Here is a 20,241-nt window from a genome sequence, read left to right as displayed (position 1 = left end):
CCTCAGCGTCCTCCTCCACCAGGTCGGCCCCGACGCCGGTGCCGGCCTGCGCGCCCCCGCCTGGCACTCTGCGGGCACACAGGCAGCACAGACAAGGGGTACCGACCTCACTGGGACACACCCAGACGACAGCTAGTATACAAACACCGGCACTCCATTACCTACAGGGGCAAACTCTTAGACACGGTCAAACCCCAGCCAGGGCCGGCAGCCCAGAGTCACAGCCACATGACACCTATCCAGGCTCACACCCCTGGAGACCCCTCCTGCTGACCTCGGGGCTTCACCTTCCAGCTCACCTGCCCTGAATCCCCAGCCTAGTGCCCACCCAAAGCTTCCATCGAATTCCAGGGCTCGCTGGGGCTGGGGCCACACACTCCGACTGCAGTCACGCGGCACGCAGGTGTAGAAGTATTGATAACCACACCACCTTCCTGACCGAGAAGCATCAACCCTGTGTAGACGTTCCCACCTGCCATCACCTCCCTCCGCTTGGACCCCCCAATCTGAGCCCCTCCCTTTAAGGAGTCCCACCCCCAGGGATCAGTCCCTGGAGAAGGACATCATGCTTGGCAGGGTACAGGGTCAGCGGAAAAGAGGAAGACCCTCAACGAGGTGGATTGATGCAGTGGCTGCAACGATGAGCTCAGGCATAAGAACGATTGTAAGGATGGCGCAGGACTGGGCAGGAACCGACTCGACGGCACCTAACAACAACAACAACCCCCAGCCCAGAAACCCCTTTCCCCTCCCTAATCCCCCCACCTTCATCACTGCCCTCAGTGGCAGAGGCGGATCTTGGGAGCACAGGCAGGCAGAACGCAGCGTCCCATGCCCAGACTGGCTCCCAAGGCCCAAGTCCAATGGCACAGCCAGCCCAGTAGCCCCTTGAGGATGCTCAGCACCCCCTCATTTTGCCGATGGCTGGGATGGGTGGCCAGATGCCAGAGGGCTCCTCCCTGGTCTCTGTTCTGGGCTCAGTCGCTAGTCTCCCAAGCGGCGGGACATTCCCGAGCCCTGGCCACATCCCCTCCATGACCCTGGCACTTACAGATGCTGCCCGAAGGCACCAGGCCCACATGGGCACCCGCAGGCGCAGGGCTGTGACCAGGCTCTGCTTAAATGCCCATTTACACAGGAGACACACCCAGTCCTGGCCGGGGGCCTGGTCAGTTCACACCTGCACCTTGACCAGCACCTCTGCCTCACAATCCCACCCACGCACACACTAAGTGTGCAAGAGGACCCACACCCAAGCATGTGCACAGGTGCACACACGCATGTCGCCTGCTGTGAGAACACACGTGCACACAGTTACACCAGCAGTCCTCTCTTTATTTCCTCCAGGGCAGCAGCCCCTCCCGGAACCTGGATCCCACCTCCGGGCCTTCTGTACTGTCCCGCCCCTGGGTAAAGGGGCTCAGAGCACAGTCTCTGCAGCACTGGGGTCCTCCAGGAACGCACTGATGCGTTTGGGGCACTGCAGACCTCTTACAAGGTCCATGTCCACTCCTGCCTCCTCCTGCAGAGTGTCCTCTTCCTCCTCCTCCTTCCCTTGGTCCTTGGAAAAGTACAGGAACACCTGGCGTGTGGGCGCCAGAGGGGGCAGGAGGGATGGTCAGCCCACGGGCCTGGCGCTAGGTGCCTCCAGCCCCCATCCCAGGCCGCGGTCACCTCCTCCAGGGTGGTCTGGCTCACGGAGAAGTCCTCCACGCCGTGCTCAGCACCGTGTGCTGTCAGCTCGCCAAAGATGCGTGCCAGAGTGCAGGCCCCATCTGCTGGAAGATGGAAGCGCAGGCGCCCACCGTGTGCCTCCCGCAGCTCGGCGCCAGGGAACGCCGCTGCCACAAACTCCGCCACCGGCTTGGGCCGTGCCGCAGGCACCCGCAGAGTCAGTGTGTGGCCAGCCCCGAACCTGGGGCAGGTGAGGCCAGGGCTGTTGGACTTGCTCAGGGCCCGTCCCTACACCTGCACCGGCTTGACTCCCCCACTCCAGGATTCACCGTGCAGTCCCTGGCTAGTCCTCACCCTCCCTCTAACACACACCTCTTGCATAGCCCCATCCCTAGTTTACCCTCCCTTCCTCCACCTCTGCTCAGGGCCCGGCCCTCACCACTTCCGACCCCACCTCTACCCCTCCTCCAAACTTGTCCACAGCCTAGGGCTCACTCATCAGGCCCTGCCCCCACTCCCTTCGCCTAGACAGCCAGCTAACCTGGGGTCCACTTGGCCCCACTTAGGGCCTCTCCTCTAGCCCCACCCACCACATCCCCCTCTTCCCTCCTAGTCCGGCCCCAACACCTGTCTGGAGGCCCCGCCCACTCACCTGCCTTTGAGGTACTGCGGGCTGCCCAGGCAGCGGAAGCGCCCATTGGTCATGATGGCCAGCCGCGTGCACAGTGCCTCGCACTCCTCCATACTGCCAGACGAACGCCATGAGTCCAGCAGGGCCTGGAACCCAGCCTGCCAGGGCCACCCCTCTTCTCCCGACTACGTTCGGCCCCTCGCCACTGAATCCCCACACTCCGGTGCCTGGTATCATGCTCTGGGGTCACCTCTGGCTCAGCTGAGTAACAGCCCCCCTTTCAGAACCACCCATCCCATGCCCCCCAGCTCTGAACAGCCTCAAGGGGGCCTGGCCCACTTCTCACTGCCAGCTTCATCGGACCGGCCTGAGCCCTCCCACAGGGCTTGGACCAGCACCAGCATGGGGCCCACCTGTGCGAGGTAAGCACCACAGAGCGGCCCTCCCGCACTACGGACAGGAGGCTGTTCCAAAGGAAGCGCCGAGCGTGGGGGTCCATGCCCGTGGTTGGCTCATCCTGGGAAGGAGGGACCATAAGCCCGGTCCCACGCAGTACCAGGCCCGCCCCCACACCTCCCCACGCACCAGGAAGACGATGGCTGGGTCCCCAACCAGTGCCACCGCTGTTGCCAACTTCCGCTTGTTGCCGCCACTGTAGGTGCCCGCCAGCCGATCAGAATAGCGCAGAAGCCCAAGGCGCGCCAGGCCTAGGTGGGCAGTCTGTGGAGCAGGGCAGAGAGAGTCAAGGAGAGAAGGGGCAGATTCTCCGGAGGGGAGCAGAGTAAAGACAGAAAGTGGAAGGGGCAGTGGGGTGTAGGAGCTGGGGGAGGGTGGCAGGACTGGGGTAACGGGAGGCACTGCCTGACTCACCTGGGCTACCTGGGCCTCTGGGATGCCACGCAGACGTGCAAACAGCTCCAGGTGCTCGTGGCCAGTCAGCAGTTCAAAGACAGCATCAGACTGTGGGCAGTAGCCCATGTGGCGGCGCGCGGTGGCCAATTCCTGGGCCACTCTGAAGGGTGAGGGGACAGGGGACTTAGGGACTGGCTAGACCCTGGCCATGCTGTGTGGGGACACAGGGGTCTGAGGGCCCACTTCTTGTTGTTGAGTGGCAGGGAGTGTATCAAGGCCCCCCACCGGAGCTCCCTCACCTGTGGCCCGCCAGCACAGCCTCGCCCCCACTGGGCAGCGTGTCCCCAGTCACCATGCGCAACGTGGATGTTTTCCCTGCTCCGTTCACACCCAGCAACCCAAAGCACTGCGGAGAGACATAAACTGCCTCAGAGAGGCCTCTCCCCTTGTTCCTACACCTCCGATTCCACAAGGGGTGCGGTTCTGAGTTTCTGCTTAAAGAAGGGGGACCCTTGAGGTGTGTGGGGAAGCATAAAGCTGTCACTTAGTGAGGACCAACTGTGGGCACATGAAATGTGTTTAATTAACCCTGGAATTTAGTAGGTATCCCGTAAAGGTCAAACACAGCAGGTGCTCAGTAAACATCAGGGCATGAGACTCCCGAATGTTTTCCGTGCACAGTGGGTACCTAAGGAGCAATGGTACCTAGTGAGTACTCAGAGGTTTGGAACAGGCAGTCCAAGGCGGAGAGATTTGCCAGGACACAGTAGGTGCTTGGTGAAGAGTTACTGCCATTTATGCTAACACAAAACATGTGTTTATAAATGTAGACTGACCCTTAGTAAGTGGTCAATAAACAGCACATTGCAAATAAATGTGCACATAGTAGGTGCTTGAAAGTAAATGTGTGCAAACCAGATGCCATGAGCAAGTGCCTGGTACAGATGCATATACAGCAGGGGCTCAAAAAATGCCTGTTAATGCTCAAGAAACGGTGGCATTCAATACAGCTTTGGTATGCCCAGTGTGTGCTCAATAAAGGTTTGTTGCCACATAGGAAGGCTCAACAATGGTTTAGGGCACATGATTGGTACTCACTAGATGCTGGCACATAGTAGGTGCTTAATTAATGCTTACTGGCAGAAAGCTTACTAATACCTTGTTGCAAACTTTAGTGGGACTAAAATGTAACCATGCAGCAGGTGCTCAGTGATGGTTCGTTGGCACACACAGCAGGTATTTGATAAGGAATTGTATATGCACAGTAGGTGCTCAATAAAGAGCTGTGGGCATTCAGTAGGGCAGCAGCTCACTGCCTCTGTACCCCACTGCACCCCAGACTTACCTCACCAGGGGGGATACCCAGGCACAGGCGGTCAACAGCCGGCATCCTCTGGCCGCGGTACACCTGGGAAGGGAGTGCAAGTCCCTGAGTACAGGTGGGTGGGCTGGTGGGAGCCCCCCACCAGCCCCTCACCTATCCACACCCACTTTGGTCAGGTCCCTCAGCACCAGCACATCACCCTGGGTGTCCCCTTGGACCACCCGCTCCCGTTCATGGGCCACATCCTCATCTTCCTCCCCCAGAGGCAGAAGAGGCTGCAGCTTGGGCCTGGGAACAGAGATAAGAGTTGGCCCAAAGCGTGGCCCCCAGATACTACCCCCCTCCCCCCAGCCCCCCCACTGACTGTGGAAGGAGGTAGTGGAGGTGTTGTAGCAAGAGTGTGAAGAGGAAGAAGAGGGGCCCCTGCACTGCCATGGCCAAGAGGTTCTTGCCGACCACCTCCCAGCGCAGAGGCGATTGGAACTGCCTGTCTCCTGTGGGCACAGAGAGGAGGGACTTGGTCCCTGGGGGACTTGGTTTCCAGCCCCTTCCCCATTCAGACCACCCTAGATTCTTAAGGGAAAGGGCCAGGAATTGAATGGGCTACTCAACTGAGGTTTAGTTGCCAGACAAAATTGTGATATCATTATCTGCCTTATTTAGGGTCTTAGGCCTCTAGTGATGTGACCCAAGATGGAATTAGCTTTTATGACTGCCCTATGTACCTTTAACTTGTCCCAAACTTGGGACTCCTTAAGACATGGTTCTTTTCCTGGGGGCTGCTGTTTGTCCCCACTTTGTAAATTGATTCTTAGGTGCCACTGCCAAGGATGGTGGCTACCTAAAGGCATGGCCCCACCTGGCAGGAAGTTCTCACCCAGGCGCTCAAAGGCATCAGCCATGGCCTGGTTCCGCACCATGTCAATGAGCCCTCGGCCCAGGCAGAAGTGAGGGAAGATGAGAAAGACCCGTTTCAGGATTTGGCTCACCTCCAGCAGCTTCTGATTAGGAACAAGAAGAGGGAGGTGGGTCAGATGTGAAGGCCAATGCCCTGACCAACCTGAGACCCAGCCTCACAGTGCCCCACCTGGTCGGAGAAGAGCTCAAGTACAAAGGTGGCCATGCTGCCATTGATGCCAATGAAGAGATTGATGCAGGTGAGCACCACGTAGGCCGTGCTGGGCACGGAGAAGAAGAAGGAGGCTGGGTACATGAGTGGCGTGATTGACCAGCTGAGGGAGCAACAGGAGCCACCAGGGCAACTGCTCAGACACAAGGCTGAGCAGCCTCAAGAGGAATACAGATTTTCCCTCATCTGCGCCTTCAAAAAAACCCATCGCTGTCGAGTCAATTCCAACTCATAGCAATCCTATAGGACAGAGTAGAACTGCCTCATAGAGTTTCCAAGGAGCACCTGGTGACTTCTGTGCCTTAGGCCTCAGTTAATGTGACCCAGAACAGGATGAGCTTTTAAGGCCACTTCAGCACATCATTGAATCAGACCACACTTGAGGTCACCCTAGACCTCCACATTCCCTCCCCAGATACTCCCGCGACAGCATTAGGTGAGGAGGAAGAGAAGGGCAGTGAGAATGGGCCTTCAGGAACTGGGAGTCTCACCCATACAGTAGCAGCAGCAGTATGAGGGCAGGCAGGTTTGCAGGGGCCACATATGCCTTCTGCTGGAAGGCCAGGAAGATGAGCACCACAATGCATGCCGTCACCAGGTAGTTACACTGCATTGAGGATGGCCCATACTCATATCAGTGTGTATGGGCAGGGACAGCCACCCTCAGCCCTGTGCCCTACCTTGGTCTCCCTGCTCTTGGGACAAGAAGACATGAGGTCTTCAATAATCCCCAAGACCCTTCCCCAACCTGGGCCATCCTGGATAAGCCTCTGCCCAGAAGGGGCTGGAAGAGATGGTGGCTGGGCCCCCACCCCTCCAGGCAGCCCCTCACCATGTCCCAGAGAAAGTTGCCAAGCCAGTAGAAGGTGGCAGGCAGGCCCCCCACAAGCTGCAGGTGTTTGGCTCCGGTGACACGTTCCTCAATGAGGACAAGGGTGAAGCTGGCAGGGACAAAGGACATGGCGAAGACCACACAGATGGAGACGAGGACATCCACTGAGGAAGCCATCCTGGGGGCAAAGGTACAAGGTCTTTTGGAGGGAGGAGGGCACTTGAGCTGCTCAGAGATGAACCGTGCATGTCACGGACAAGACAAAGGTCTACAAGGCCAGTTACTGGTGGGGGAGATGGCACAGGCAGTTTAGGGAGGAGAGTGGCTGTGTCATTTGGCAGGGAGAGGTTGTCCAGGTCTGTTACGATAAAGGTTGGTGGGACAAAGGTGTGTGGGCTGTAGGCGAGCCTGGAGCTTGTTGAGGCTGACGATGCTCTGTTGGCCTGGCCAGAAATAGTGAGGAGCAGTCCCTGTTCCCCGTTTCCATGGTGAGGGTGTGGCAAAAATGAGAATCTAGCTCTCACCACCCAAGACAGCAGAGACCCAGGTGGCGGAGAGTACATGGGGTGGAAGACTCACAGTGCGGCCTCAGACAGCTGCTCCCTGGTGAGGTTCAGGGGGTGGTTAAGCGTGGTGATGCTGTGGGTGCGGTGGGTGGGGCCTGCGGGCAGGTGGGCATGTAGGAGTGCGTTGTTGGCTCGGTTGACAAAGGCCACCATGGCATGCCAGCCCTTGTTGTTGAACCAGACCTGGGGCAGGGACAGGGCAAGGCCTGGGGTCATGGCTGGGGGTCAGGATGGAGGGTTGGGTCTGTCCCCCTGCCCACTGCCCACCACCCCCAGCTCCCACCTTGAGGCTATCCTGAGCACCTAGGCCAAGAGCGCAGGCTGTGAGGTTCAGGACGCGGTCCAGGGCCCTCCCAGGTGGGGCGTTCAGCAGAGCCCATAGCTTCTCTACCAAGCGGCCCACATCCTGCTCTGAAGGCAGGCCTGGATCACGGCCCCCCAGAGAGAAGCCCCCATACCTGTGTGGCAGTGAAGGCAGCGAGGGGCAGCTAAGGGCCCAGGAGGATGGGGTGTCGTGGGCCCCCCCAGGAGGCAGGGAGAGGCCAGCTGAGGGCCCGGGAGGGTGGGGTATGGAGGGCCCCCTCAGGAGGCAGGGAGGGGGTGGTGGGACTGGAACCCAGGGCAGGGAACCGCCAAGTCAGTTCCATTCTCACCTGACCTCATTCACCCATTTCTTTGTCTTCAGGCTATGGGAGAAACAGACATAGACACAGAGAGATGGAGATGGGGCAGAGATGGGGGAGAGACGGGGAAGAAACAGGGAAGAGATGGGGGAGAGGCAAAGATGTGGAGAGACACAGACAAGGGGAGAGACAGAGATGGGGAGATAGATGAGGAAAAAGAGACAAGGGAGACAGAGACAGGGAGATGGGGAGAGACAAAGAAGAAAGACAGAGAAGGGGACAGAGACAGAAAGGAGAGACAGAATGACAGAGATGCAGGCAGAGACAGAATTAAGAGGAGTGAAACATTCAAACAAAGAGAAATCTGGTGGCGGGGGGGAGGGCCCTGGGAAGGTCCCAGCCTACAGCTCTAGGCTGGGGTCCCCTGACCAGCCCACTTCCCAAACCAAGGTCCCCCAGCTGCAGCCAGTCCCGACAGCTCACCCCTGGCGCACCAGACGTGGGTAGGTCTTGACCAGGAAGTCAGAGAGGTTCCGGCCTGTCAGGTTCTGCACCACCTCACCCGAGCCCGTCAGCACCTGGGGTGGCGGGGGGCCACCGGCTGCGGCTGGGCAAACGGGTAGTAGGCGGCGGGCGCCAGGTTGGCTGCACTGGCAAGGTGGAGACGGAGACTCGGGGGTCCAGTTGCCCCTGGCCAAGACCTCAGCCACGTCCTCTGGCACCTCAGGCACCAAGAACAGGCAGGCAGGGAGCGGCGTGCACTCGGGCACCCTGCAGGGAGTGGGGGCAGGACTGTGGGCAACCAGGCTTCCAGGGGCACCCAGGTCCTCAGCAAGCATGGAGGGTGTTCTGGGCATCCACTGACGTCCACTAGCCAGAGCTCAGATGGGGAAACTGAGGCCAGAGAGAGGCAAGGTCCAGGTGGTGGGTCCTCACCTGTCGGAGATGTTCTGCAGGTATTGCTCCTCCAGCCCTGCCTCCGCCAGCAGTGCCTCAAGCAGGTGGGCACTTTTGGGACCCCCTGGGGCATCCTTGCTATGTGTGTGAGGGATGCAAGGTCAGAGCTGTGCCCACAGGCCCTGGCCCCCCCACACTACCCCCCTTCCTCCCACACTCACCTGAAGAAGGACACTTGGACCCCATACATGGCTGGACTGAGCTGCAGTGCTGGGTAGTGTCCGAAAGGTGGTACCATGAGGCTGAACACCAGCGCCAGGCCCACGAAGAGGGCGGGCAGCACGATCTAGGAGCCAGCCTGTCAGTAGCTGCCTTGTCTGTCCTCCAGGCTTTCCCACATCCTCCTTCCTCCCACTCCAGAACCAGCTGTGGCTCCTTAGTGCCCTCAATAGATGTGTTCATAGTGGAACATAAATGAACAAGTAGTTGAATTAGGCCACCAAGTAGTTGGCTAGCAGAGAGAACAGGCACCTGGGTCCCCTATGCACCCTGCCTAGTGCCTGGCCCCCTTACCTGTGCGAACAGGCCTCGGCGACAGCGGTGGGCCAGCAGAAAGCGCTTTAGAAGCAGGGCCCACAGCTGCTGGCGGGTCAGCACCCAGCCCTCTACCCGGCCTGCAGCTTCCAGGCCAGAGCCCTGCAGGGCCTGCGTCTCTGGGACCAGTCCAGCTGTGGGGACAGGAGGGTCAGTGCTCACACTGTGGATGACTGGAAGAGGACAGAGGGCCATAGTGGGAGACTCACCTGGCTCCCCATTCTCCAGGGCTGGCTCCTCAGGCAGCATCATGAGCCTTGTGGTTGTGACTGGGGCAGAAGAGCCCATGCCCAGGGACCGCCCATGGCTATCATCTGTGGGATGGTCAGGGGTCACAGGTCAGTGTTGAGCCTAGGGCTGGGTCACGGGTGGCTGTTGAGCCCAGGGTTGGGGTCAGAGGTCAGGAATGGGGGTCAGGGCTATGCCTTGGGCTAGACTTGGTTGGTGAACAGGACTTGGCCTAAGGTCAGGTCAGCTCCATCTCTGGACCAGGGTCAGGGGACAGGTCAGAGACCAGTGGCCGTACCCTCTGGGTCTGTGTCCACACCACAGTGCTGTACCACCTTCAGGAAGATCTGGGGAGACAAGGCAGGGGTGTTCAGAGCTTGAGGACCCACAGGAGGAGAACTGGGGGGCTGGAGGGCTGCCCATCCCTCATACACACTGTGGGTCCCCAGGGGCCCCCCAGCCTTCCTTCCTTGTGCAGGGACTGCCTCCTCCACAGACGGTTCTTGCCATCAATACGCAAACTCCTATTCATCCCCGAAAGCATCACCTCACCTCCTCCAGGCAGCCTGACTGCACAATGAGTTAAACCACTCCCCTGCCCCTGCACCTCCTCGAGGCTGGTGTCTGAGATCCCGTAGCTGCTGAGCCCGAGCTCCCCCAGCCGTCTGTCCAGCTCGTGAAAGAGCTTGGCGAAGCTTCCATCCAGGGCACCCCCGTAGGGCAGGGCCAGCACCAGCTCACACGGCAGCTCCTCCACGAGCCGTGCACCGGGCACCTGGCACTGCACCAGGGCCAGCAGCTGGGCTGCATCTGGGCAGGCGGGGGCTGCGTCAGGGCCCTTCATGTCAGAGACCCTAGCCCCCCATCCCCATCTCCCAAGGAAGGGGGCTCAGGTGACCCATGAGTGGCCTGGGCTCAATCTGGGGTCAGAGCTGGAATCCAGCAGGGTCAGGGGTGGGTTTGCATGTGAACTCAGTCCAGGTTAGGTTATAGGAAGGGATTAGAGTTTGGGTTCAACTCAGGGTCAGGGTCATGAGCATCAGGCTCAGCCTAGGGGTCAGGTGTCTAGTCTGAGTACCACCACCCACCGTCCCGTCCCTTCTCGGTTTTCTGCCCCAGCCCTCACCAGTCACTCTGCCCTGCTCTCCTTCCTGCCCAGCGTCCACACCATGCTTCAAGTCAGCATCACCCTACAGGCAGAGGGACTTCAGCTGGCATGTCTTCCCAGGGCTGGGCAGAGTCTTGGGGGTCGGGGGTCAGCTTCAGCCCTCACCTTCATGCTAGTAATCAGTGGTGGGGTACCCTTAACCAGCGTCAGGTAGTAGCCAGAGCCCAGGTGACGACGCAAGAAAAGCGGGGAGCCACAGCAGCACAAGCGGCCGCCTGTCACCACAGCCACGCGGTCTCCCAGCAGCTCCGCCTCATCCAGGTGGTGGGTGGAAAGGATCAGTGTTCGCCCTGGGCACAGAGACCCAACCGCATGGGCCCTCAGGCTGCCTGGCCTTTGCCCAAGTTGTGGTCTCTGACAGAGATTGCCTGCCCCACACAGCAAACTCCTACTCATCCCTCAAAACTCCAGCCCCAGGAATTCCTCCCTGGAAACCTTTTGACCCCTCAAGCAGAATCCAGGGAAACCTCAGCTGCCCTTTCCTTACCTTTGCGGTATTTGAGCAGCAGTTCCCAAATGTTGCGGCGGGAAGCAGGGTCCACTCCAGCCGTGGGTTCGTCCAGGATAACGACATGAGAGCCCCCCACAAAGGCAATGGCCACTGAGAGCTTCCTCTGCATCCCACCTGAGCAGGGACAGGTGGTGGAATCTTAGCAGGACCCCAGGCCTGGGTGGGGGCAGGGGGTGGGGTCTTAGCAGAACACCAGCCCTGGGTGGGAACAGGGGGCAGAGTCTTAGCAGTACCCCAGGGCTGCCTCCCCCTTTCCATATGCCGAGACTTCAGGGACTTCAGTGCTTGGCTTCTCCTGGGTCCCCCAGACCTGACAGTCTGGTTCCCCGAGTTCCCTTGGGATAAAACCTCAGCCAGCCCCCCTCCCCCAACCTGGAGGCAGTCTCCACGGGCCAGGCTCACCAGAGAGGTGACGCGTCTGTGTCCAGCGCTTCGGGATGAGCCCCACGTCCCCCAGCAGCCGATCCTGCTCGGGCCCCACAGCAGAAGCACTGAGCCCCTTCATTCGCCCGTAGAACCAGACATGCTCGTCCACGGTGAGCCTGGGATCAGGAGCCAACACAGAGTGGGTGCCTGGGGGGTGGAGGCTCGGAGGACGCCCTGCCCCTGCACCCCGCCCCCGCCAAGACGCACAGGTCAAACAGCACGTTGTACTGGGGGCAGACTCCCAGGTGGGGCCGGATGGCTGCCATGTGATACTGGACATCCTGGCCCAGAATGAAGGCAGAGCCGCCGCTGGGCGGGAAGAGGCCACTCAGGATGGAGCTGGGGAGGTAGGGGTCTCAGGGGAAACCAAGACCCAGAAAGAAGGGGTACCCACACTTATAGAGCACCTACTGTATGCCTGGCCCAATTGGTTGTTATGTCCCCATTTTACAGGTGAGGGAAACTGAGGATCAGAGAAAACACTCATCACCTGCCCACTGTGTACCTGGAGTGAACTAGATGTCCCGCCCCCAATTTACACCTGTCCCACCGCTGGTGCCTTCCAGTTCAACAGACAGGGAAGCTGGGGGGGGAGGGGGGACAGGGGAGGGCCGGCGGCTCACAACATGGTGGTCTTGCCGGCCCCGTTGTGGCCCAGCAAGGCGGTGATGTGACCCTGGTAGAAGTCCAAGCTGAGCCCGTGCAGGGCCGGTTGGGGACTGCCAGGGAAGTGCTTCTTCAGGGCCCGCACTGAGACACCAGGACGCAGGCCAGGCGGTTCCTCTTCCACCAGCACTGCGGGCGGGGACAGACGGAGGGTGGACTCAGCTTGGGGGCCAGGGGCTGCGCGGTGACTATGGGGAGACTGGGGAGGGGAGGTCTCCCAATGCCTCGGGAGGGGCAGGGGCTGCAAAGACCCTGGGGGGTGTCCATGAGAATTGAGAAGTGGTAACAGTTGGCCTCTGTAGTGGGTGATGCATTTAAGAGTTACAGTGAATCCCAGGGGACTGGGGGTGTCCAGAGGGTTGGAACCTGAGGGTTTTGGGGACCTAGTTTTTTTTTTTTTTTTTAAGTAGGCTCAGATGGGGGAGGGGCTAAGGCTTGTCGGGCCTCACCCTCCTGATCCTGAGTCGGGGAGATCGGGGCCGGGTCCTTGGGTGGTGGGGGCCCACACCAGTAGCTCCTCCGAAAGGGGAAGTTCCATGGTTCTGGGATCCCGTACTGGCCTGGGGGGTCGGTGCTCAGTTACCCCTTGCACCCCAGAGCACACCTCCTTCCAGCCACACGCCTGAGATCAGGGCGTCCAGGTACTACCTGTCTGGGAAACCCACGCTGGCCCGCCTCTCAAATGCAGCCACCGGTGCGCATACATCAGGAAGCCCTGGCCTCTCACCTAGGTACCCAGCCCCCAAGTACCAAAAGGCCTCAGCCGCGCCTCATCCGAAGCCCCGCCTCTAGACACAGCCTCTTGTGCGCAGGCACAAAGTGAGCTGACTTGGCCTGGTGGCCTCCAGGTAACAAGTGGCCCCAGGCCCAGCCCCTTAGTCCAGCCTCCTGCGCGCCTGTGCGCTCGGGTGCAGAGCCCCGCCCCCTACAACCCACCTGGGCACACGGCCTCCAGGTACCACGTGGCCAGGCCGTAGAGCGCGGCATCGAAAAGCAGCAAGCCAGAGACCTGGGCCAGGCTGAAGACGTCGGCAGCGGGCTCGGCGCCCACGTTGTTCCACTGCGCGCCCTCTCCTTGCTCCTCCAGCAGTGCCAGGCTCTCGCAGCCGAAGCCGAAGGCCACGGGCGACAGCAGGCTCTGCGGGCGAGGCGGGTGGGAGGGTCAGTGGGCGGGTGTGGCCCAGGGTGCCCCCCACCCGGCCCGGCCGGCTCTCACCGCGGCCACACGGCCGGCCACGGGCAGCCGGTCCCGCCACGCCACACACAGCACATAGGGCAGGTAGAGCGCGAAGTAGGCGAGGCCCCCACAGGCTGCAGCCAAGTTGGCGCGCGAGAAGAAGGCGCTCAGCAAGAAGCTCTGGACCACAGTGGCCACGGCGAAGGTCGCCAGAAACAGGAAGACCACGGCCGGGTGGCTGTAGGGGAGAATGTCCCCGAGCTGCGGGGACCAAGAGGCTCTCAGGGACCGGGCGCCCTATGCCTGTGACCCTCCGGCGCGCGCAGGCATTGCCGGTTCTACAGCCTGGAGGGCGGAGGCGTGCGCCCACCTTAAGCACCAGCACTAGCAACGCGGCGCTGAGAAGGAAGGGTCCGAGACAGGTGAGGGACCAGCCGAGCCAGAGCACCGCGCGGCCGAGCCCCATGGCCAGCATCGTGTCCCGCAGCCGCGTCTCCTTCTCGCGCACCACGGCCTTCACCGTCAGCGCCACCGAGTAGATCCAAGCCAGCGTCAGGAAGAGTGGCAGCGACCGGCTCAGAACGCGCAGGAACCTGGGGCAAGAGGCGGCTAGGGTGGGACTGAGACCCTGTGTAGTCGACCGACATGGCACGGCGGTCTGCGTCCTGGGTCCTGCGCCAGGGAGTTTCATCTCCCTTCTCACCCTCAGATTCCTGACTCGGCCTCGGGATCTTCTCGGGAATCCCAGCGGCTTCCACTCAGGTTCAAAGACTGGGGCCTCTGAACCAGTGGTTCGCCTGGAGTGCGTGGCAAACCCAGGCAATTAAACCACTTTTGGGGGCTGGGGACTGGGCACCCGTGTTTTTGACCCTCCAAGCCCTAAAGCTTTTGGAAAGGTCAGCCACCCGCCTCACAGGGCCTAGCTGCGCCGCCCTTAAGGACCCTGACCTCTGGGCCCCTCAGACCCTGATCTGGTGGGTGGGGGAACTGGGTGGGGGAGAGGGCGCGGGCGCTCACAAGTCGTCCACGAAGCACGGGTAAGGCATCTGCTGCAGATAGAGGCCCGTACGCGGAGTGGTACCGCTGAGCACCCGCACGGCTGCGCGCTCCACCAGGTCCTGCAGGTACACGAAGCCGCCCCACACGTAGCGCAGGTCGGTCAAGGGGTCAGCGGCCGGGCTGGGATCCCAAAACCTGCGAGAGGGGCATAGGGGGCAGATGCGGTGGGCTGTGGAGAGGGGCCTAGGAACTCGCAACTGGCTCACCTGGCCTTGCAAACAACCTTGGCTTCGCCCACTCCACGGGCCCAATTAGGCGTCTGACCCCGCCCACCACACCCTTGGCAGCGCCCATTACTGCCCTCAACCTATGCTCATTCCCACGTTATTTCAGACCCCGCCCACCAAGACTTGCTCATTTACCGTATGCAACCTAGGTTCTACCTATCACAGGCCCCAACCGGTCTGAGCCTCGGCTCCGCCCACCAGGCCTTTGAGCGTGCACCACCAGGCTCCACCCATTGCAGCCTCGGATAGGCTGAATGCACCTGGGCCCCGCCCACCATCGGCCCCGCCCACACCTCGCCCTGATTTTATTGGTCCTCATAACGTCGTCGATGTCCATGCGGATCTTGACGCGCAGGTGGTGGGAACCAGAGTCCGGGGCTGGGGGTTCCGTGGAGTCCAGGGGGCCCTCGGGCCCCAGGAAGACAAAGCCCGCCCAGAAGCGGCGCTCGGCCAGCAGCTGCAGGGCCCTCGCCACGAGCGCCGCCTCCGAGGGCATTGCCTCCAGCTTGTCCAGTGACACGCACTTGGGGAGGGGGCAGGAAGTGGGCCTAAGACACCGCCCCTCTCAGGCCCACTGAGTCCTCCCCCTGGACCTCAGGCTGGGCTGTCCTCGCGCTCAGAACCCCTCCCCCGAGGTCTGAGGAGGGCGGCTGCCCGCTCAGACCTCGGTAAGGTGAGATGCCCCCCTTTCAGGATCCACAGAGTGATAATCTTCCCCCTCAAAGTGCTCCAGGCCTGGAGACCACCCGCCTCAGACCCCCACAGAGCAGGCCATCTGCCCCTCAGGCTCGCCCCAGGACAGGGCCCACTTCCCCCTCAGATCACTGCGTTGGGCCCCCCCTCTCAGACGCAGATCTCTGATCGGTAAGCCCCTCACCTCCATCACACGGCCCAGCGTGCCCACCAGGCGCCCTACATCCGTGTGGGCCTCCCGCCAGCTGTAGCCACCCCTGCTGGGATCCAGGAAGTTGCGGAGGGCCTCGGTCAGCTCCTGGCCTCGGGGTCCTGGCTGACTCTTCCCTTTGTCCTGCAGCTGCAGGAGTCCCTGGTGGGTGGCAAAGGTGGGGTCTGTCTGCACTGGGCCTTCACGGCCCTGTCACCCCTCTCCCCATCCACAGACCCTGCATCCCTATCTCACAGCTTTGCCAGGCCTGCCCCTTGCCTGGAAGACCCTTCCCTGTCCTTTGCCCAAATCCTTCAGAAGGCATATGTGCCTGGGGGGTGGTGAACGAATGTGGAGCAAGCCTCCATCCTGGGCCCCACCTGCAGCATGGCCATGTTGGCACTGTCATTCATGAAGTTGAAAATTTGGGGTCCCAGCACCTCCCACACCTCTTGGATGTCCCTCAGCACAGCCAGCTGCTCGAAGGTCTGGTTCACCTGCATGGAGGCAGGACACAAGATCAATATTTGCCTCTGAGCCTTTGCACGTGCTGGTCCCCCTCTGCCTGCAATCTGGTGAACTCCTATTTTGCCTTCAAAACCCTGTTCCCATGACCCTCCTCCCAGAAGCCTCCTGGACACACCAGCCCTGGGTCCGTCCTGCTGGCCTCACCCTGACGCAGTAGCATCAGGGCAACCCTCACCTGGGCCATGAGCTGCCGGGTGAAGGGTGTGTCAGGCGTGAACAGCAGTTTCCCGAGGACCAGTGGCTTTAGGAGCCTCCAAAGCAGGCGGGAGAGTGGGTGGGTGTCCAGGGCCCCCATCAGCTCAGCACAGGTGGGGCCTGGAGCAGGGGTATCATGAGACCTGGCCCCTATGCCCACTGCCCCACTTCTCAAATGGGGAACCCAAGGCCAGTCACTCACTCAGGCCACCATCCACCAGGGCTGGTGCCAGCTCTTGGCCCATGAACTCCCTCAGGTTGATGTCCTCATACCAGTTGAGGGAGGGTACCCCTGGGCCACTGGGCCCCCTGGTACCACACAGTGCTGCTAACACCACCTTCAGGGGGCTACGGGTCTCTTGGGGTTTCTGTAACAGGACTCGCAGCTCGGCCAGGCTGGGCAGCGTCAGTAGCTGGAGGAAGGTCACCAGAGGGTGAGTGGCAACGCTTCCTCCAGCACGGTCCCTCCTCCAAGCTTTAACCAGGCCAGGGATCTCTGCCTAATTCCCAAAGAGAATGGTGGGATGCCTATCACCTCCCCCTCCAGGCAGCCAGCCCTGATTGCTCCCTGCTTGGGGACGATGATGGGCAGGGCCTCTGACCTCCTGGGCCAGATTGCTGGCTGCCACCACAAAGCTGTCCACAGCCTCCCGAGCTTGGCCCAGCACAGAGTCCTGTGGAGAGAAACTAGTGACAATGACCTTGACGGAGTGCCTGCTCGGGGTCAAACACTCTGCTAAGTTCCCAGGTGGTCCCCATTTTACAGAGCAGGAAACAGGCTCTGAGAGGGGCTTGTCCAAGGTCTAGTGGATGTCAGTGCTCACCACCACTCTAGCCACACCTGATGGGCACAAACAGGACAAGGAAGAGCACTCCAGGGACAGAGCTGGAGGTTGGAGGCAGAGGCTGGGAGAGGGGAGAAGCTGGCCCAGGACAGGGCAGTGCTGGGACTCCCTGGGCCTGCCCCGCCCCACCTCACCTCTGGCAGCAGGGTCCCTAGCAGCTCAGTGGCCAGCATGGCCAGGGTTGACGGTCCCTCCTGTGGCTGGTTGCTCTGTTGAGTCCCAGCTGGGGGCAGAACACGCGGGAACACAGGGTTAAGCAAAGCTTGGCCTGAGATGCCCCTCCACCCCGTGCCCATTTCACAGCTGGGCAAGTTGAGGCTCAGCGCCTCCTCACCTCTCCTGCGTGCCACCCTCAGCATGGGCATCAGCTTCTCCAGGCTGGCCAGTGTCCTGTGGGCACTGGGGCCCCCCAGGACAGCCAGGAGCTGGGAGACCCTGGGGACAGAGACAGGGTGGAGCCAGGAGCTTGGACGGGCACTGCCACCCCCAAGCCTGCACCCACGCGTGCCTGGTGCTCACAGGGAGTTGTTGAAGTTGCTCAGGACCCCGGGCTCCTCAGCGGGTGTAGGCTGTGCCAAGCAGGTATTGTTCATGTTACAGATAAGGCCCTGGAGCCAGGGCACTGTGCCTGCCGATGGCAGCGGCTTGTTAGGGAAGTGGCCTGTGGGGAGATGTCCTGCGTTGGAGGCCTTGCTCCCTTTGCCTGAGCCCCACCATTTTGATCAACCCCACAGATTGCATGTCTCTAGCGACAGAGCGCTCATTCCCAGAATCATTTATTGGGTGCCCAGGGTGTGCTCCAGGCTACTCCCTGGGGGTCTCTGTGAGCCGGGTGATCCATTGGCCTCCCCCTGTCCCCACAAAGTGCCTGGTCCCTGGGGGGCTTACACTCATGGTGCTCGAATGGGGGGTGGTAGTGGCGGATAGCTACCAGGATGAAGAAGAGAAAGAGGGGCCACAGCAACTCGACGAGGAGCTGGATCTGGGGGGACAGTGCAAATGGAGGGCTAGTCGGGGGCAGTGGAGGGCGCCTGGCCCTCCCCACCCTGTCCCACCGCTGCCAGGCTACCGGCTGTCTCCGGCGATAGGTGAAATTCTTCCAAAGCAGCAGCCTCAGCTGCGTCCCGAAGGCCATGGTGGGACTAGACGGGCGACAGGGTAAAAGGGTCAAGACACCCGTCAGGCCGAGGACATACTGTGTGGCCACGGGAATCTCCCCGCCCTTCTCTGGTCCTCATCCCTCTATCTCAAAGGGTGGAGTCCTAGGAGGCTCTACTTAGGGCGGGGCAAACAGTTGGCGCGCTATAAGGGACTCTGCACTACGTGGTGGCTGGGGTCTGGAAGGCCCTACCCCTAAACGCTCAGGGGGCGGAGACTCGGTTTAACTCTTTTATCACCAGGCCCCACCCAAACCCCACCTAGGGGCCCTTCCCAGGTCTCCCTGGCTCCCAGTCCCCTCCCTCCCCTTCCCGCTACACCACTCGTGCCTAATGAAAACAGCAACGAATAAAATGTGCTGAGCCCACCTGGGTGGAAGTGCTAGATTATCACCCCATTTTACAGAAGTGGCAACTGAAGCCCAGGAAGCACCAGGGGGACAGGCAGGGTCTGTCCCACCCCTCGTGTATTATTTATTGCTCAGGAGCTCGAGGAAAAGGCAGCTATGGAGGCCTCTGGGACCAGCTGGGCTTGGAAGTCTAGCCTGGCCTACCTTGTACAGACGGGGAAACTGAGGCTGCTGGAAGGGCAGGGAGTTGCCAAAGGTCCCCGACTCAGGCCATAGAGATAGGAACTAGGACCCTGGACCCCCGAGCCTCACTCCAGGGCTCTTACTTTACATCACGCGGGATTTAGGATCTGAGCAGCAGCCTCAGTTTCCCCATTTGTAAAATGGGGGCAGGGGGATGGCGGGGTTCTAAGCGTGGAAGAGGCGGCAGGTGTATGTTGGCAAAGGCGGTCTCCAGTGACCTTGCTGCCCAGCCTCCCCGTTGAGGAGCAGTGGACTTTCCCAGCACTGACAGAAGGGGGTGAAGGGTGGGTGAGGGGCTGGGCTGCGCCCTCCCCCTCTAATTCCCAGGAACCTGCTTCCCACACCCCCGCCCGCTCATCCTCGAGCCTCGGGCCTTCCTCCCTCTCCAGGGCCCTCTCACCGTTCCAGCCTCCCAGGTCTGGAGGGCAGCGGCCGGGGAGCGCGGCCCTTTAAGAGGAGCCCCGAGACGGCGCAGCGCCCCCGAAGCCCATCGCTCTCCGCGTACCGCTGAGGTGCCGGCCCCGCCCCCTCCAGCGGCCACTGGGCCCCTCCCCTGCCACTCACAGACCAGCCCCGCGGGAGCCGATGCGGAAGGCGGGGCCAGGCCAGGTGTCTTAAAGGGGCCGCGCACCTCTTGCTGCATCATCATGGGAGGAGCCCGGCGCCGGGCAAGGCACCCAAGGGCCAGCCTTCGGACACACAGACCGGCCAGGGCCCAGCCCAGGGAGCGGAGCTGTCCTCCTACGATGCACAGCCATCTGCAATACTGCAACTCCCCATTGCAGGAGGCCCCCTGTTGCCCACTCCCCCATCTGACCCTGGGGAGTTCGATGAGAAACATTCCTTCCTCATCCATTCATTCCATAAACATTCCTTGATCCCTGCAGGGGTCATCACTCTAAGATGGGGTCCTGGGTCCTAAGGATCACCTGATTTTGAGGAAAACCCCAGGATCTGCTTCCTCATTCTGGAAAATGGGTCTATTTCCCAAGCTCACTGTGAGGATGGGATCTAGAGCTCAGAAGGTGCCAGGGAAGAGGATGTGGGGAGCTTCGTGGTGAGGCTTTTAGGATGAATGGAAGTTTGCTAGAGAGGGCACTGGGTGTGGGGTTGAGGGTCCCACATTCTCTAACCATTGAGGGATGTCTAGGAGGCCCCCTTCTTACCCTCCCTCTGGCACCTCGAATCATTCATCCCACCAGGACTCGCCTGTGGCCTTGGGCCTCAGCTTCCTTCTCTCAAAAGGGCCATGAGGACTGACTCGGGTATGTCCCCCTTGCTCCCCAGACCCCCAAGGGCCCCAGAAAGCATCCGCACCAGACACCCTCCGTCTCCCAGCCCACCTTCTTCATTCAACCCCAACTCTCCCAGCCACCTTCTTTTCCTAAAAACAGAGGTTTTTATTGCAATTTGGTCCACGATCAGTATTTCACATTATTTCATGGTCCCGGGGCTC

The 20,241-nt window shown here is 60.9% G+C and overlaps 1 protein-coding gene across 17 annotated transcripts; it reads right to left on the bottom strand.

Annotated features, from left to right (window-relative positions):
• Positions 1–1,321: 1,321 nt before the first annotated feature.
• Positions 1,322–20,148, bottom strand: ABCA7 (ATP binding cassette subfamily A member 7). Of its 17 annotated transcripts, none has more exons than XM_049876092.1 (47): positions 19,186–20,148; positions 18,105–18,177; positions 17,967–18,017; positions 17,555–17,696; positions 17,370–17,470; positions 17,170–17,258; positions 16,793–16,864; positions 16,393–16,690; positions 16,171–16,310; positions 15,848–15,964; positions 15,462–15,629; positions 14,878–15,107; positions 14,316–14,492; positions 13,669–14,095; positions 13,338–13,559; positions 13,058–13,259; positions 12,571–12,681; positions 12,079–12,250; positions 11,663–11,794; positions 11,432–11,571; positions 11,006–11,143; positions 10,624–10,808; positions 10,477–10,540; positions 9,958–10,160; positions 9,649–9,697; positions 9,332–9,436; positions 9,102–9,256; positions 8,750–8,874; positions 8,568–8,666; positions 8,115–8,402; positions 7,662–7,694; positions 7,292–7,466; positions 7,022–7,191; positions 6,443–6,620; positions 6,102–6,217; positions 5,569–5,713; positions 5,359–5,482; positions 4,846–4,975; positions 4,649–4,769; positions 4,503–4,565; positions 3,457–3,563; positions 3,176–3,317; positions 2,891–3,025; positions 2,719–2,822; positions 2,327–2,419; positions 1,675–1,915; positions 1,322–1,582 (listed from the first exon to the last, which is right to left on the bottom strand). In XM_049876092.1, exons 1-47 carry the CDS (start codon positions 19,639–19,641, stop codon positions 1,421–1,423), a joined length of 7,170 nt encoding a protein of 2,389 aa, XP_049732049.1. In that variant the 5' UTR covers positions 19,642–20,148; the 3' UTR covers positions 1,322–1,420. The 17 variants fall into 17 exon arrangements, 16 of the variants coding, with proteins under 16 accessions (XP_049732049.1, XP_049732050.1, XP_049732051.1 ...); XM_049876093.1 differs by having other exon boundaries at positions 5,359–5,479; XM_049876094.1 differs by having other exon boundaries at positions 6,443–6,551.
• Between the last annotated feature and the right edge of the window lie 93 nt (positions 20,149–20,241).

Source organism: Elephas maximus, chromosome 3, assembly GCF_024166365.1.
Source record: "Elephas maximus indicus isolate mEleMax1 chromosome 3, mEleMax1 primary haplotype, whole genome shotgun sequence".
NCBI lineage: Eukaryota > Metazoa > Chordata > Mammalia > Proboscidea > Elephantidae > Elephas > Elephas maximus.
Note: the sequence above shows the minus strand (reverse complement) of the source record. Positions and strands in the feature narration are given on the sequence as shown.